This window comes from Phragmites australis, chromosome 18 (assembly GCF_958298935.1).
Source record: "Phragmites australis chromosome 18, lpPhrAust1.1, whole genome shotgun sequence".
Taxonomy (NCBI): Eukaryota; Viridiplantae; Streptophyta; class Magnoliopsida; order Poales; family Poaceae; genus Phragmites; species Phragmites australis.
Genome location: NC_084938.1, coordinates 20,855,082 through 20,873,291, shown reverse-complemented (window position 1 = coordinate 20,873,291; position 18,210 = coordinate 20,855,082). Strand labels below are relative to the sequence as shown.

General features: G+C 43.7%; 1 protein-coding gene across 1 annotated transcript; it reads right to left on the bottom strand.

Moving 5' to 3' along the window:
• Positions 1-2,243: 2,243 nt before the first annotated feature.
• LOC133899544 (uncharacterized) lies at positions 2,244-11,885 on the bottom strand. Its single transcript, XM_062340539.1, has 2 exons — positions 11,494-11,885; positions 2,244-2,636 (listed from the first exon to the last, which is right to left on the bottom strand). Exons 1-2 carry the CDS (start codon positions 11,653-11,655, stop codon positions 2,484-2,486), a joined length of 315 nt encoding a protein of 104 aa, XP_062196523.1. The 5' UTR covers positions 11,656-11,885; the 3' UTR covers positions 2,244-2,483.
• Between the last annotated feature and the right edge of the window lie 6,325 nt (positions 11,886-18,210).

Here is an 18,210-nt window from a genome sequence, read left to right as displayed (position 1 = left end):
GGCATCGGCATTGGCGGTGGCGGCTCTGGCTCCGGTGCTGCGTCCGGGTCAGGATCTGGGTCTTACTCCGGGTCTGGCTCAGGGTCCTGGTCCGGGGCAAGCTCGGGCTCGGGGTCCGGGGCAAGCTCGGGCTCGAGGTCCGGCGCTGGGTCGTCGGCCGGGTCCAGTGCAGGCTCGCACGCCGAGTCAGGAGCCGGGTCGGACGCCGGGCCCGGCGGCGCAGGGTCCTACGCAGGCTAACACGACGGTTCATACGCAGGCTCGAACGCCGGAGGCGCGCGCTCGTACGCCGGTTCCGACGCCGGCTCATACGCGGGCTCCGGAGCCGGCTCGTACGCAGGGTCTGGCGCTGGCCCGCACGGGGGATCTAGTGCTGGCTCGTACGCTGGGTCCCGAGCGGGCTCATACGCTGGCAGTGGGCATGGCAAGTGAGCTGTGATGCGTGTAGGGATGGTATTATAGCTTGTTCTTTGCGCAATCATTATTCAATCCCTACGTCACATGATGCATATGGCCGACGTAATCATATATATGTACCTATAAATAAGTTAAAGGTGACAAATGAAGAATAATGTTGCTATACACTGACTGTCGAAGTAAACATATATATGAATGCAAATCTGGCGTACTACTGTTTATGTACTTTTCACATGGGCTGTGTTCAGTTGATGAATTCTTAAGAGGTAGAGTTGTGATTCGAAACCACAGTGGCAAAGTGGGAGATCATTCGTTCCTTTACTTTAAGAACGGTTTGTATTGATATTTCTTGGAATTCCTGCTTCATTTATCTGTGCCCAATCGCTGGAGATCGTTTGACCCGACACTAAAAATGTGTTGATTAGAACAAGTGGACCCGTTTGCATCATATTCTAGAGGGAGGAAGTTTAAAAAAAATAAAAAAAGTTTAGGCGCGCGACTCAGTTATTAACTCATATTAAGAAAAAACTTAACATATAAACATATATTTTTCTTGCGTAGGACGTATCTTAAGAGGATCTTTAAAATTGATTTCACTTCATTTAGAGTTTTATTAATTTCTCTACGATTTTTCAAAGTTCACAAGCATAAAGTGAATATGTTAAGAAACAATACTGTAATTAACTTTTTCATGTATAATATTATTTTTTCTACATAAATCATAGTATAAATAAACTAATAAAAGTGGTTTAACTAATTTTAAAGGTGTGATGGATCAGTTATGAATTAATCTAGTCGCAACACATTTACACAATCTTGCATGCTATAATAACTAATTCATGAGTTTATGTATTTTTAAAAGATATAGGATCATGTAAGAAGACTAACAAAATTAGTTTCATGATTTTTGGATTAGCAAAAAGTAAACTATGCATTTAACTTGGTTTAATAAATACATTTTCTCACAGAAAATTTTCACCTTTTTTATGAGTATAAATACTTTTATCATGTAGATCATGTTGTAAGGAAACCAACAAAATTTGTTTCACTTGATTTAAAGCTCAGATGAATTAGTTATTGATTTTACAAGATTGAGTTAATTTTTAGGTTTTTTTAACTTAAACGAAAATCGAGAAAATCGAACGGTTACCGACAATACGAAAAATTTAAGAAAATTACTCGATAAATCAAAAAAAAATCACTCAATAACCAGTCTAATTCGACCGGTTACTGAGAAACGATTCTAACAAATTTTTGACTAAATTTCAAATTTTAGTAAATAAATTTTATATAAATTTCAACTAAATTTCAAACGGTTATCGTGATGACCGCACATTTTCAGTTACCGATCGAGCTCGGTAACCGAGCCTCAAATGGTAAGTCAAACCTTGACCCTGCACCGCAAGTGCTTCGGGATCTAGCTCCTGAATCCTGATCGCAAAATCTCCATGAATTTAGAATTATCTGCAGCAAACAAGGCAGAAAAAGACTGTTTACTTGCAGATGACCTGACAGCATGATTTTTTTTTTTTTTTTTTTTTTTTTTTAGCATCCTGACAGCATGAATATGAGCACGGCAAAAACAACCAGTGCAGCACCAGCAGCAGCAGTAGTAAATTCGGTGAGATGGAACCCTGGACTTAAACCACCATGAACTTATTTTACAATAACTTACCATCCAACTTTCACAAGTCATTTTTGCTCGTCCATGCTATTTATCATGCCCATTTCCGTATTAGAAGACCTAGCAGAATCAAATTGACTACTGAAGGGTAACCACAAAGACAGAACTGTCAACCATACACGCAAAGTCCAAAGACAGTGGATCTCGAAAGTGGAGAGTACTATGCTTGACATGAATCCATTGGTCTCGTTAATGCCAGTAATTACATCCACGTTGGCTGCCATTCAAAAGAGGGGCTACAGAAGAACAAACCAAATTCAGCAGAAATGACGGCTGCCGTGTTATTTCTTCCATGGATTAAACATCACATCCACAAGGAAACGAACATACAGTGAAAACCAATCGATAACTGTGTCTTTGCCTCATAGGAACTTCAGGTGGATCATTTGGTAGCAATGCCAGCCTGTTGAGCCTTGGTATCATGTTCACTGGATGCCGTTGCAGATGGTGGTACATACACCTTAGCTCTGCGAAGAATTTCAGCAACAACCCAATGCTTATGTTTGCTCAAGGGCCTAGAAGGGTCCAGCCTAACCTGAATTAAAATAATCCAGCCATTATATAAAAAAGGTTCTTGGAGAAGAAAACAAATGTAACGTAAGTTACATATTGACATAATCATAGTACAAAGGGATTAGCCCCCTGTAAGCAGATAAACAGAATGTCAATAGGAGTCTTAGATGTAATGCAACTAGTTAAGCTCATTGATACATTAAAACGAGGCGCTACCAAAAAAATTCTGAAAATTCCCAATCATCATAAATCATAAAGTAAAATAAAACTGTCATTTTAAGGAATTGAGAGTAACAGTCAGACAAAGTTTTGTTTAGGTCTGTTCAGTGTTGCGGGAAATGCATAAAGCAAAAACAATTGAACTGGTTGCATCTTATAATATTAACACTTGACATTATCATAGCATTTGCATTGAGCAGAAAATAATAGGAAAATCAGATGTTAACACTATTACGATGTAGTCATTGGTCTAGTTAACTTTACACTTCTAGTTGAGATGCTAATGTTTATGTTTTGGACTTGTACCTTAAGCTAGAATCCCCAGCAAAAAACTGTACATTTATTAAGCTTTCAATAAAGCCACACCATAGTTTTTGGTCTAAAAATAATATTACGACATCCTTAGCAGGGGCAGATCCATGGCCATGCTAGGGGCTGCAGCACGGGCCCAGCCCAGGAAGCCCAGGAGGAATAAAGGGGAAAATCTAGAAAAAAGTGCATCATACATCCATTTGATACTCTCACATAGCACGGGCCCAGCCTAGGAAGCTCAGGAGCAAGAGGCCCAGCACCCCCCTCCCTAGCATGGGCTGGATCCGCCACTGGTCCTTAGCATTACATTGTCTCACCGACATTCAGCAAATTTGTCTCTCACTTTGAGGGTCAAAACACATGGGAATTTTCTCACAGAAATTCAGAACATTCACATCTAAGTTTGAGGGTCATAACACATGGGATCCTAGAAAACTAAGAAGCAAAAAATAAGCCACTAATTGAATATCCACTATTGCTGTACATTTTCTGTGGATAAATTGTTCAACTTTCTACCCTAGATTAGGTTTTCCATTTCTCCAGTACGATAGCTACATTATTGAAACTTCATCTCATCAACCTCACAAGCATGGCTAGTTTCATCTTATTTGGAGCCCCTAGTACATGGAAGGGTTTAGCTTATTGGACAGGCAAAGAAAGAAGTTCCAAGTTTCGACTAAGCTTCAGTTGTAGTTTTTTTTAGGGGAAAAGAAAACAGTAGGGGAAGCCCCTCCTGTGGTATTATATTAGTAAACAAAAAGGAAAAAGGTACAAAGCATGGTTAAGGAACCACGACAAGAAGGAAAGAACAAACCTGACAACAGACAACTAATATACACAAAGGAGCAAGAGAACCTATACAAAAGAGTTAAACCCATAGTTGTCATGGCGTCACCATATCGGCATGGCGAAAATGTGGATCTCACCTCGCCGACGCTGCGCAAGCGCTTATGACATCCACCATATCGGCGTGGCGTCGTTGTGTCGCCGTTACGACGTCCTATGGCGACTAGTTTCGTTGTGGCGGGCATCATTCCCCTTCGGTAGAGGGGTTGAGGAGGGGGACTGAGTTTGAGTAGGTTGCAGATCGAACATTAGGTGCCGCCAAAAATGGGAATGGGTGCTAGGGTTATGAACTTATAATCATGGAATCGACTCGATCATCAGATTATAAGTTCATTCCATACCGAACCAGACCGTGCACATTCTTATTATGAGAAGTGGTCATTCGAGCCTATGGAAATAGAATACTCTGTTTACATAGAAATCCCTACGTCCTTACATTCTATTTAGGATTAGGAATAGGTGTAATCAGATTTGCTTTTGACATATCTATCCTATCCTTATTTGGGTACCATATGCACCTCTTTGGGCAGAGTTCGATCCTGGCTCAAGATGAACGCTGGCGGCATGCTTAACACATGCAAGTCGAATGGGAAGTGGTGTTTCCAGTGGCGAACGGGTGAGTAACGTGTAAGAACCCGCCCTTGGGAGGGGAACAACACCTGATTGCTTGAACCGTAGCCTTGGCCGCCATCGCCATCACCATCGAGACCGAGATCCGTTCGCTGCCGAGACTGAAATTTGTCCACCACTCGTGCTCCTCACCGTCCCTACGCCCCCACCCCTCCGCTCTCGCCCCTGCTCCCTGAGATGCCTGCGCTACCGCGTCCCGCCCCTGCACCCCTTGTCTGTCCGCCGCCTCATGCGACCTAGTCCGTCAGGATTGTGAACGACTCGGGATTGGAATGTGAGCGAGAAAAACGGCGACATCCGGAGGTAAGAGATGAGATCGACACTTGGACTTTGTGGCGTGGAGACGCAAGGAGAGGGAGAGGGCTGTCGCGGTGGGCCGGCCAAGGAAATGGAAGCACACGCATGGGTGGTGGGAGGAATACATGTGGGCCGAAGCCAGGACGAGCCAAGATGATAGCAAAGAGCACTCGAATCCATTGTTTAGCTCTATCTTTTATTATTTTATTGACTCTAAATTTTTTTTACAGATTATCATCGTACAATCCTAGACTATAGTATGTGTATTCGCCACGCCGATGTGTGTATTACGTCGTCACGCCGCGCGCCATAGGCGCTGTAAAGTTGTGAAGGTGGTGCGTCACCGTGCCTCACCACACCGCCGTAACAACTATGGTTAAACCAATAAGAGAAGCTGAGGCTAAGAGAAGAGTTCATTATGTGCAAGTGCAGATTTACATATCAATGAAAGAGGACTTCCATTGCTAGAAAGGTCTTATTTGCCTGAAGATAAGGCCATTTCTCTGCTTCCAAATCTCCCAAGCTGCTATGGAAAAATGTAGTCGTATATTGGTCAAATAGTCCCATCACAGTGTGGCACATCAAGCATAAGGTTTGGTGACTACAGATTGGTATCAAAAGCTAAGAATGTGCAGGTCTGTGTTAGCGAGACTCTCATGTTAGCCTTGGACTCGCTTCGCTCGCCGCACAACGGCTCTTCTATTAGCCTAATTCGTTAGACTAGGATTCAGTTAGCGGTTAGTTAGCTACACGTTGGTCCTTGTACTTTGTATTATAAACACCAGAGATCAATACAATTGTTGTTGTGTTGGCTCACTCTCATTCGTGGTATCAGACTAGCTTTGGCATTCTTTCACGAATTCGTTTGCTCAACGATCCTCCTCCAACTCTTCCGCTGCCATGGAAGCCAACATAGACCTCTCCAACGCCTCCTCCCTTACTTCTTCTCCAGCCTCCTCACTTGACCAGCTTGAGCGAATCCTATGTCGCGCCAACGAGCCAGCTCGTCCACCCACCGCCGCCCTCGCAACGGCGGCATCCATCCAGATGGTCAACATTCGAGCGCACATTCCCGTGACGCTGGATCTCGGTGACTCCAACTACACACAGTGGTGTCGCTTCTTCGACACCATCTGCGACAAGTTTGGCATTCGCCATCACGCCGCCGACAATGGAGTCCCTCGTCCCAATGATCTAGACTGGGTCATGACTAACGAGTGCATCGTGAACTGGCTCTACATGACTATGTCCATTGAGCTGCTCTCCATCTTCATGGAGCCGGAGCAGATGGCTCATGATGTCTGGCGTGCCATCCACGGCATCTTCCACGACAACGCCATGACGCGGGCTGTCTACCTCGAGGCGGAGTTCCACAATCTGCAACAAGGTGATCTCTCCATCACGTAGTACTGTAGCCGACTCAAAACTCTCGCCAACAACCTCCGCGATGTCAACAAGCCAATCGACGACATGGATCAGGTTCTAAACATGCTCCGCGGACTGAACCAGACGTTCAGTTCATCCATTACTTCAATCACTTCGCAGGACCCTCTCCCATCATTCTTGAAGACTCGCACCTACCTCTTGATGGAGTATCGCAAGGAACAGGAGGTTCGCCTAGCGTCCGCCTAGGTCATGTACGCCGACCGCTCCGCCCAGCCGCCCACTCCTCGCTCTAGTTCTGATGGCTCCTCATCTGGTGGGTCCCGTCAGAAGCACAAGAAGAAAAAGGGACGTGGTGGCGCTTCTTCCTCCAACTCCCGCTCCATCAGGACTGGCAGCGACGACAACCCTGCACCATAACAACCTGATGCAGCTTCATGGGCAACGGGCATCAATCCCTAGACTGGCATGTTTCAGGTCTGGCCCATGAATTGGCGTGCTCCTGGTACTGGTCTTCTTGGGCCCCGACCTCAGCTACCCACCTAACGGGCCTACCTGGCCCATGGTTCGAATCCAAACCAAGGCACGCTGCTCGCTTTCCCACCAAGCTCTCAAATCCAAGGCACGCCACTTGTTTGGGAACAGTCTGCCCTGTTGGCCGTGCTCAACTATGCCACACAGTCTTCCGCCAACACCTCATCAGATTGGTTCTTCGACACCGGAGCTTCATCCTATATGATAAACAACTCTGGTATATTCCAATCCATCCACCCCTCTCTTTTTTCTAACACTGTTGTCAGCAGTGGTGAGACCATACCCATCACCAAGGTCGGTAACAGTTCCATTTCCACTCCCTCTACCTCTTTCTCTTCGCAATGTTTTATACTCTCCCATGCTCATCAAGAATCTGATCTTTGTGCCCTTACTCATGATAATTTTGTCTCTATGGAGTTTGACCCCTTTGGATTTTCCATCAAGGATCTTCACACTCAAGCGGTGATCCTCCGATGTAATAGCAGCGACGAGCTCTATCCACTACGGCAATCTCCTCATGCGGCATCACCACCAAATAATCTCTCCGCCCAAGCACTCTCCAACGACCTTTGGCATCAAAGGCTTGGGCACCCTGGACGTGATTCTCTTTCATCGGCATTAGCTTCTTTTCCCTTTGCATGCAATAAAATTGCTACTCATATTTGCCATGCATGCCAATTGGGTAAGCACACAAGATTGATTTTTTCTTCTTCCACATTTGTTAGTCATTTTCCTTTCTAGTTATTGCATTCTGATGTGTGGACTTCACCCATTCCTAGCACATTTGGATACACTTATTACCTTGAAATCTTGGATGACTACTCGCACTACGTATGGACATTTCCTATGCGTCGTAAATATGAAGTTTTGCCTCTTTTATTGTCATTTCATGCGTTTGTTGCCACTCGGTTTCAGCACCCAATTCTCGCACTCCAAACTAACAACGGACGCGAATTCGACAACACGGCATTGCGATCGTTCTTTGCAACGCACAGCGTCTTTCTTCGTCTTTCCTGCCCTTATACCTCCCCTCAAAATGGTAAGGCCAAACGCATTCTACGTACTTTGAACGATAGTGTTCGTGCTCTGCTTTTCCATTCATCTCTACCACTTGCATTTTGGGTTGAGGCTCTCGCTATGGCAACTTACCTCGTCAATAGATGAACGTGCACTTCACTGGATCCTCACTCCCTACCAAACTCTTCTCGGCACACCTCCCGTATATGATCACTTGCGCGTATTTGGATACTTGTGCTCTCTGAATCTCACTGCCACCACACCTCACAAGTTGGCACCACGCTTTGTACCCTACGTTTTTCTTGGTTACTCACCCGATCAAAAAGGATACAGGTGTTACAATCCAGCTACAGGTTGCGTCATCACGTCACGGCATGTTATCTTCGTCGAATCGACCTTCCCCAACATCGCCGGCGCTTGCAGTCCACTGGCAAGCTCATCACCTCCGGCTGATGCACGGCTAGCTGAGATTGACATCGTCCTTATGCCGGCGCACCCGACTGTACAACGGCCGACAACAAGGGCTCGCAGCACGCCATTACCCAGCGACGCCTCAGGACGATCTGCAAGACCTACCTCTCCAACGCATGCATCTCGGCGCACTTAGTGGAAGTGTGTGTGACGAACCACGACAAGGCTCTACACCAGCAGTGCATGGTCCTGCACCAGCGACCACAAGTGCCTCGTCCCCATGCACGCATTTGACAAGATCGCAATTTTCACCAGGCTCTGCTCCTATACAAGCATCACCATTACCAATCCCGCGGGCACCACTAGTGTTCTACGATTCGCCAGCTTCTGCATCCGGCCTGTCGCGCCAGCAACCTGTATCGTACACACCTCATGTGCTCGACGACACGCCAACCGTCGTACCACATCCGTTGACGATCGCAGCTAGCTCCGGCCCAGCATGCCCACCTCCCGTGACGACTACTCGTCAAGCACCTCGAAGCTGCGACACCACATGGTGACCCGCGCGAGAGCTGGGGTTTTCAAGCCTAACCCTCGGTACGCCACCATGGCCACCACCGACACCATCTCACCAATACCATCCTCTGTCTGCGCTGCACTGAAGGATCCACATTGGCGAGGCGCTATGCAAGCTGAGTTCGATGCCCTTCGTGCGAACGGGACTTGGACCTTGGTGCAACGACCATGCGGTGTTCACGTCATGCCGTCAGTGGGAAATGGATCTTTCGGCATAAGCTGAAACCGGACAGGAGCCTTGATCGCTACAAGGCAAGGTGGGTCATCTGTGGACTCTCGTAGTGGCCAAGGATAGACTTCAGTGAGACATTTAGTCTAGTCGTCAAACCAGCGATGATCTGGACTATGCTTCACCATGTCGCCTCTCGACATTGGCCGACACATCAACTTGATGTGTCCAACGCCTTTCTTCACGGTACGCTCAACGAATAGGTGTTCTGTCAACAACCTGTTGGCTTCGTCGACCCGTCTCAACTCGATGCAGTGTGTTGCCTCACCAAGTCCCTCTACGGCTTAAAACAAGCGTTGCGCGCTTGGTACCTCCGCTTCACCAACTTCATCACCACGCTCAGCTTCGTCTCGACGCAGTCTGATTCCTCGTTGTTTGTACTATGGTGTGTGAATCAAACGGCATTTTTACTATTGTACATTGACGACATGGTGTTGACAGCCTCCTCTGACGCTCTTCTTCACCACCTCGTTCAACGCCTCCAACAAGAATTCAAGCTAAAGGGCATGGGACCTCTTCGGGTCTTTCTCGGCATCGATGTTCAGCGCTCCAAGAATGGCTTCTTCCTCTGTCAATCACAGTATGTTGAAGATCTTCTAGAGCACACCAGCATGGCTAATTGCAAGCCGATTTCAATGCCCATGGATACTAAGCCGAAGGTCTCGAGCTCAAGCGGCAAAAAACCCTTTGATCCAGGCCATTACTGGAGCATGGCCGGAGCTCTCCAATACCTTACGGTAACTCGACCTGACTTAGCCTATGCAGTCCAACAAATATGTCTTCACATGCATGATCCAAGGGACTGTCACTTAGCAATGATCAAGCGAGTGCTCCGGTATGTTCGCAGCACAACAGGACATGGCCTTCACATCTGAACATCTTCGTCAAGTGACATCACAGTGTACTCCGACACCGATTGGGCTAGGTGCCCTGACACTCGGCAATCAACGTCCAGTTACTGCGTTTTTCTTGGTGAATCATTGGTTTCTTGGTCTTCAAAGAGGCAAGCAACGGTGTCCCGATCGAGTGCAGAAGCTGAAATCGGACAGTTGCAAATGTGGTGGCTGAGTGTGTTTGGGTGAAGCAACTACTAGGTGAGCTACACTGCACTGTTCAAAAGGCAACCATTGTATATTGTGATAATATTTCTACAGTCTACATGGTGGCCAACCCTGTCCACCATCGGCGGACCAAGCACATTGAACTGGACATCCATTTTGTCAGGGAAAAGGTGGCCCTTGGCACATTCGAGTGATTCATGTTCCTACAGGGTAGCAGTTTGCAGATATAATGACAAAGGATCTTCCAACTGCAGCGTTTCAGGACTTCAGAACCATCCTATGCATCGACACCAACGACGTCGAGGCTGCAGCGGGGTGTTAGTGAGACTCTCGTGCACGCCATGGACTCGTTCCGCTCGCCACATAACGGCTCTTCTGTTAACCTAATCCGTTAGACTAGGATTCAATTAGCGGTTAGTTAGCCGCACGTTGGTGCTTGTACTTTGTATTATAAACACCGGAGATCAATACAATTGTTGTTGCGTTGGCTCTCATTCTCATTCAATTTGAATATGCCATGAAAAGCTTCAAACAATAGGAAGAAGTCCTCTTCATGGTTTTGATGGATTCCCACATTTCTAAACTACAAGAGGTTCGCCTAACTATGCAATTAGAATGGCAATAACAAAAGGTGTAAGATAAATTTATATCCATCAGAACAGAAAAAACACAAAATCATAACTACAAGAGCGCCAGTAGTGTCAACATCACAGATAACAGTAGTTTTTGTGTTCCGACATTAGTATATTACTAGTACATTTATAGCAAATGGTCTACTGATAATGTTTGAAAAGCCAGCCACTAGTCTGCCTAGGCAGCTCCTAGGTGCTAGGCGACCCTCCTGCTTAGCATAGCACCTGATACCTGCCTAGCCCACCTACACCGATCAAGTGTCATCCCCAGTAACCATATAATTGAAATTATCCATCAAACCTCATTCAAACAGTCAAGCACACCAGTCCAGAGATCCCTAATACACGATAACAGCCACACACATCCACACATCTAAGTGGCCCTAATACACGATAACGGATCTAGATTATTACCATGAGGTGTCCAACCTAATCAGCAAGGCCAAATGGAAGATTGTCTAAAACTTGTAACAGTGCAGTATACAGGAACGCTAGCATTGCTTTCATTTCTATCCCCCTTCCATGGATTCAACAAGGGAGCGTAGAAATGTAACTTCCACTAAATCAATTAGTTGAACTGAAACCAAAATCCCAACCAAGGAGTCGCAATAAGAGGACCCAATAACGAATCAGCACCAGTCTAATCGATTGACGAATCACGTCGCAGGAATACAATATTAGAACGTAGGGCAGGGGCTTGAGAGGGGTCGATGGGGAGGTGAGATTACCGACCCGGTCGCCGATGTTGCAGGCGTCGGCCTCATCGTGCGCCATGAACTTGGAGGTGCGCTTGGCGTAGCGGTTGTACACCTTGTTGTGGAAGAGGCGGTCCACAGCCACCACCACCGACTTCTGCATCTTGTTTGACACCACGATCCCCACCACCGGCTTCATCTCCACTTCCCCAGCGAGATCGAATCCCCACGACGACGGATCGGGTCCCGCGCGGCGCGCCTGCTAGGAGGGTAAGCTGGAGGCGGAGGCGGCGGCAGTTGGCGGGCTGGGGTGAGACGGGGAAACCCTAGAAGCTATTCGGCACTGGGGAAGGGAAGGAGCTGCGGCTGAGAGGTTTAGCACGGGTTTACGAGGTGTGGATGGCAGCCGTCGGATTGTGATCGGCTTGATCAGATACACCCCCGTCCCGGAAGGAGATCATCTGTAACTCTGCACCGTGATGTGGTTGTTGATACCTAAGCCAATTTTTTATCAACGACGATATCACTATGTATAGTTATATAGGACAAACCGTTTTTATCCCCATGGTACTACATGGACTTTTGTGAAATGCCTCCTATTCTCTTTTAAAATATTAGTTAAATACTCATATGTTACAATAAAAATAAAAATATTTAGGACTAAAAAAACCATTGCATCATTTTCCTACCTTCCATACAAGCTTGTCCATGCCAACCATGAAACTTACACATTGACACTAAAATAGATGCAAATTAAATTATAAACAAAGACCAGGTGAAGGCAAGTGAGTTTAAAAATAAAATTTGACTTTTAAAATATATGATTGATAAAATAAGTCAGAAATGCTCACACCGATCAAAGAATTGTTTTGTGCACACTGTTACTATATAAGCCTGGAAATAAGTACTAATCTCTTATAGATAATATAGTAGGAGAAAAAGGAAGAAGTAATAGCATATTTCAATCACAAAACATAAGAAAACAATCAACACCAAGGGTTGAGTTGCAGGTATTTAAATTTGGTGTATTTCAGATTAATGCAATTGATTTCTTCTAGTGTGGCACCCAAAACCCAAGAGAAAATTTGGGTTAAACACGAGGAAGACAAATAATACACAATAATTTTTTGAAAAGAAGATAATCAAACTAATTAAGATCATATCAAGTCTTTTAAGCTGTCAGTCAGATAACTTTTTGCTAAGTGAATGTTGTTTCAGCTGTTGAACACATCAAAAAGTCAAAACAGCTCAAGCTGAAATTAGTACTCGACTAAATTTGAAACATCTTCAGGATCAACCTGCAAACTTAAAGAGAAAAAAGTTTAAAGTGGTAACTAAAAATGGGCATAAATGACATTTTCAATTTACCAAAATGCTAATCCACATATTAGAATTTTGCTTAACCTATTGCTATCTCAAACTACTTTAGAGCTACAAAACCAATTTCACCAATTAATTCATGTAAGCTGACCCAGAAAAAATAAATACACTCCTTATTAATTCTTCATGATACCTAAAAGTTTGTAAATATATCGTACTCAAGGAAATCTAAGTGACTATGAGTGAATAAATCACTTGAAGGAAAAGAAGTTACAAGCGTTCAACACATCTGGTAAAGATCAAGGGGGCGGAAGATGTCAGGGTTCTACTTTATCCCCCCCCCCCTCATTTCAGATAAAATTAAACTTGGAAAATCATACCTGTTCGCGAGTGGAGTAGGGCGACAAAGATCACCATTACTTCTTTTTTTGTTGGGATGGAGCATCTTATGCATGAAACATAGTTATGAAGCCACATTAAAACAAGAAGAATAAGCTTGACTAATGTTAGCAGAAACATGAATTCTTAAATTTCACAAATCATAACTAAAAGAGTTGATGGGTGAGCCAGTACGAGGGATAGTTCTAATCCTTTTTCCACACCTGTTGCTCTAAGCACTACCCACACGTCTACAAGCCGACCTTGCTGACTCGTATGGCTGCCGCTTGGCGCAGGCCACGAATACCTTAGGCGTCGATCACACCTAGTTCTTACCTGCCTATCTGCCATCTCCTCCTACGACGCACGAACAAACCGTTTCTATCCCTATGGTGCTACATGGGCTTTTGCGTAATCCCCTCTATTCTCTTTTGAAATATTTTTTCTTCTTGAGAATACTCTCTTTAACAAGTAATACTCCAGCTATTTCCATTGCAAAAAATTATTGGAACATAGCCGAATAGGCTTAAATTATTGGTGGTTGCTTCTCCTTAAAAATTAGTTGCATTTACTTATGGACAACAAATTTAGGTATGTAATAATGATCCAAACGGATTATTGCAAACTCAACCAAGCCGGGAGGTAACGACTGAATGAATTATGGACGCGTTTAAACTGGATTGTCCTCCGAATGCCTTCTGCAGTTATACTGGTGTTTCTTTAACTGATCTTTCATTTGGGGTTGGAAAATATGTAACTTTTGAAAAAGTGGCATTACCTTTGGTGAGCATATCCATAAAACTATAACTTAAAAATACAGATAATTATCAATTTTACATAGATTGATAACTTCTAGACTTGGCATACAAACATTGAGCAACTGTTTCAAAGAGTACAAATTGCATGTTACTCCCTCTTCTTTTTATACGACGTATTAGGATTTCAAAATGTCAAACTTTGTAAGTTTTAACTAACAATTAATCAAATTATATTACTTATTTAATGTATAAAAGTTATATAAATATATCCATATTTCGTAGATCTTTTAATATGATATTACTGATATAGCAATTGATAATATATTATAAAAAATTAATAATTAAAGTATAATTTTAAAGATATTTTAAAAATCTAATACATCCTATAAAAAGAAAAATAGAGAGTACATCTTAGCATCACGAGACGCACTCAGCTCAGTTGATGTTATCCATGAGCAGCCACCAATTTATGTTGTCGTAAAATTTGATGGTATAGACTATGCATATGTTTGGTTCGTGTCTAAATTTATCATGTTTATGATTTGCTCTGACATATATATTTAGGCAACTGTTTGGTTGGTTGTTATAATTGTAGTAAGATACACCTTATATACTCAATTTTTTGATTAATTATATCTTACTTATGGCTAAGAATTTATTAGATATGTTTTTTATAGTAGATCACACTTATTTAACCTTAAACATGACAAAATTAGACACGAATCAAACAGACGCTTCACTGAGCAATTTTTGCCCAGACCAAGCTCTGCCAAAAAAGCTTACCCATAAAGGCTCGATGATACTTACAAGACGAATTTTGGCAGAGGACAGCAGGCCTAAACACCTTAGTCCCGACGAAAGCTTGGGCCAACATAGTGTTTTACAGAAGAAAAAAACTGAAGCGGTCCGCCCAGGCCGAGCCCAAATTTCGCTGGCCTAGTGGGACTACTGGATGGGCCTGTCAGGAGATTTTGGGCCCCAAAAAAGTTGCATAATGCTCAGTTCTAGCAGGGACTTCCATTTTCTCCCGTTATCATCACTTATTTCATGAAACCAGTGCTATAGGATCTAATATGCGCAAATTACCAAATTAGAGGGGTAAATGATTACAAAAAATAAATTCAAATTTTAAATCATCATAATCAAATATTTAATTTATTCACAAAATTTAGTTCGAGAAACAGCTATCACGTCACTAAAAACGACGCCGAAAGATCCAACCGTTAGATTGTCCTAAACATTTTAGGGTATAAACTAGATAATAATGGGAAACTAATACCATAAGAATCAGGTAATCAGATATATGGATTTAAATATATAAAATTCACAAACAGACTATGATAAAAATAAATCAAACGTAAATAGTGCAATAATTACTAAAATTCGACAATCAAACTCTTCACACAGTTAACTTGATGCCTTAGGATGATTTTGGGGGGATCAAATAATACAAATCACGATGATAGAAGGATCCACCAAAAATCACCATAAAACAACGAACACGAAAAGCACGAAGAAAAAACTTATGAAAATTGCACTATATTGTATTGATGGGTTATAAGATGTGTCTCCAAAGCATCCTGAAAGTTTCTCCCATGAAACCTAATTTTCCTCTCTATTTTCTCTCTAGAAAAATAGATCAATTTTTGTTCCTGTTCTGTCGGTCTACTGTTGCACCCCTCTGTTCACGGAATGACAGAACCCTTTATAGCCGGCTGATCCAAATAAGTCCATAATCGACATAGCTCGCCCACTGGGCGACTGGACTCTATCGATTGTGTCGAGGGTTAATCTCTGATAATGTTTCTAGAATGTACCGAGCGACGGGTACATGATCAATGTTTTCGATGGATATGTATGTGTCGAAGGAAACTCAAGAACATAAGAAATTACCCAGGTTCAGGTTCAGACTTCCTATGGGATAACAACCCTACATCACATGTATTTTCTTACGACTTGGATGAACTTGTTCCCTCTGTGTCGGTCACGACTTTACTTGCTGACAGGAGATGCATAGGAAAGAAAAATACTTGACTGGATGATATTAAATGAGATTAGACTGGTGATGTGAGTACCTGCTCTGCGACCAGCAAGGGCTAGTCGTAGAGTTTCCTTCTGCAACCAGGGGACTGGTCACGCGGTGGGGTCATGATCTTGATAATATCAACTGAAAACTGGATTTTGCCAGTGTGGACCCCCTAATAGGGCACCCCCTCTTCACACCCATATATTGGAATATATATATATATACATATATATTCAAAATTACACACCCGTTTTAAATATTTGCAACAATAGGCTACTGTCGCTCATCCATTGGGCGAGAGCAAGATCTCATCCCATAAATGAGCAGCTCTTTATGGGCCCTGCCTACCAGGTAATAGAAAATCAGGTGACGTACAACGTGTCGCCCGTTGACTGGGCAAGACATTGCTATTGCCCGGTGAACGAGCAACACATTGGTCTCATACAGTCAACGGGCAACACCTTTCTGTAGCTGAATTTAAATTTATTTGTGGCAAAATAGGCATATGTGCGTCATAATTTTTTTTTTGTCGAATCGTCCAGTGCCATTAGATGTTTGTATGATTTTTTGGATACCCGGATTTTATGGAAACGGAAAGTTAAACATAGTAAATTTAATAGGAATTTCGACATACACAAATAATAGCATGCATGGTACACGATCATTATAACCTAAACAAATTCCGTGTCTAAACCTAACATGCCTTAAGGAATGTAAACAACAAAATTACAACATCTGATCTACTGAGTGCAACGTGGGTACCTTCCCTTCTTCACCACTTTCGGTCCTGCCTCACGCGTCCATGCTTCCTCTCCCTCCCCACCTCCCATGCCTCTGCCATTATATGGTTATGGTCCTCCCTCATCTTCTATTGCTCCTCCTGAATTTGCTTGCGCATAGCCTCCCCTCTTGCTGGTTTCCATCTCATGGAAGCGTCTCCAAGCGGCGCGGTGCTAAGTGTGGAGGAGGAACACTTCGAATTCCAACTACTCAATATCCAGCCACTGTGAGAAGTCACATAATGGTGGCGGCGACTGCAATGAAGATTAAAATATTAAATGGTAAATCTTAGTTATTTTTAGAGTAATTTGGCCAAAAGTTATTAAATAGCGGCGGGAGCCAACATTGGTGCTTCCATACAGTGGATCGTACTCGTAGTTACAACACATGGAGAACTTCCTTCCGTAGGTGTAGAAGAACTCAGAATACTTCATAGCCCTACAAAGATCTCCACATCAGCACATAGGTACTTTGACCCATCAGGCGTACTATTTGCCAAGTATTTCTTAGGGAAATGATCAGATGTCATTTTCGCCAGAGTTGTGGAGGTTGAGGCTATTCGTTTGGTTGTACATGTGGCCAGGAGATCATCTATTTATATAGTGGATTCGTGTTGGTGCATTAATTAAGTCCACTAAAATTGGTCCTGAGAAAGCAATTGATTCTGCAGTAAGGCGTGGTCATATCAGCTAAAAAGACTACTTCTAAAAAGCTTGTGAAGGGAGATCGGAGACATCCTAAGAGGGGGAGGTGAATTAGGTCACTTAAAACCTAATTGGCTCTAAAAGCTTCAGAAGATAAATCTATATCAAATTCTATCTAAATGTGCTCTAGGTCTATTTGTCAACCCACGTGTGCACATAAGACACAAACGTGTTCATGCTCTAAGCCCCCTTGTGCATCAACTTGCAAAAACATAAGCACATGAAAAAAGGTGCAACGGTGTCTCCAATTAAAAAGTAATTACAACGTTACACACATGTGTATGTTGCAAGGCACCATCATAGTCAGCGTGAGCGAGAACGCCTGCAACTTTCCAAACTGTTGCATCACGCAATGCGGTGAGTACTTTTCGACATAGATGTCGCAGACGAGAGTGCACTGCATGAATCAATACTCCTGGTCCTGTAAGCACAACACCGAAAGTCCAAGCGGAGCGCGTTGAGGTACATCCTCCTCCATGTATGACCTCCAATGGACGTCGTTCATCGTCAGCTCATCGAACTAGTGAACGAAGTTCGGGTATGCACGATGTGTTTACACACTGGACCAAGTCGGCTGTGCAACCAAACTAAGTTAGACAAACCAACAAAGGAAGTAATGAACAAATATATGCATAGTTCAGATCTCTTATCCTACGTCTGAACCACAATGAGCCCATGGTTGGGACGTTGACACCGTTGGCAGGGAACTGGTACATGCTATGATCCATAAGGGGCCTGCTAATGGAAAAACGCTCGTATAACCACATTTGAAGCAGCAGGGGACACCC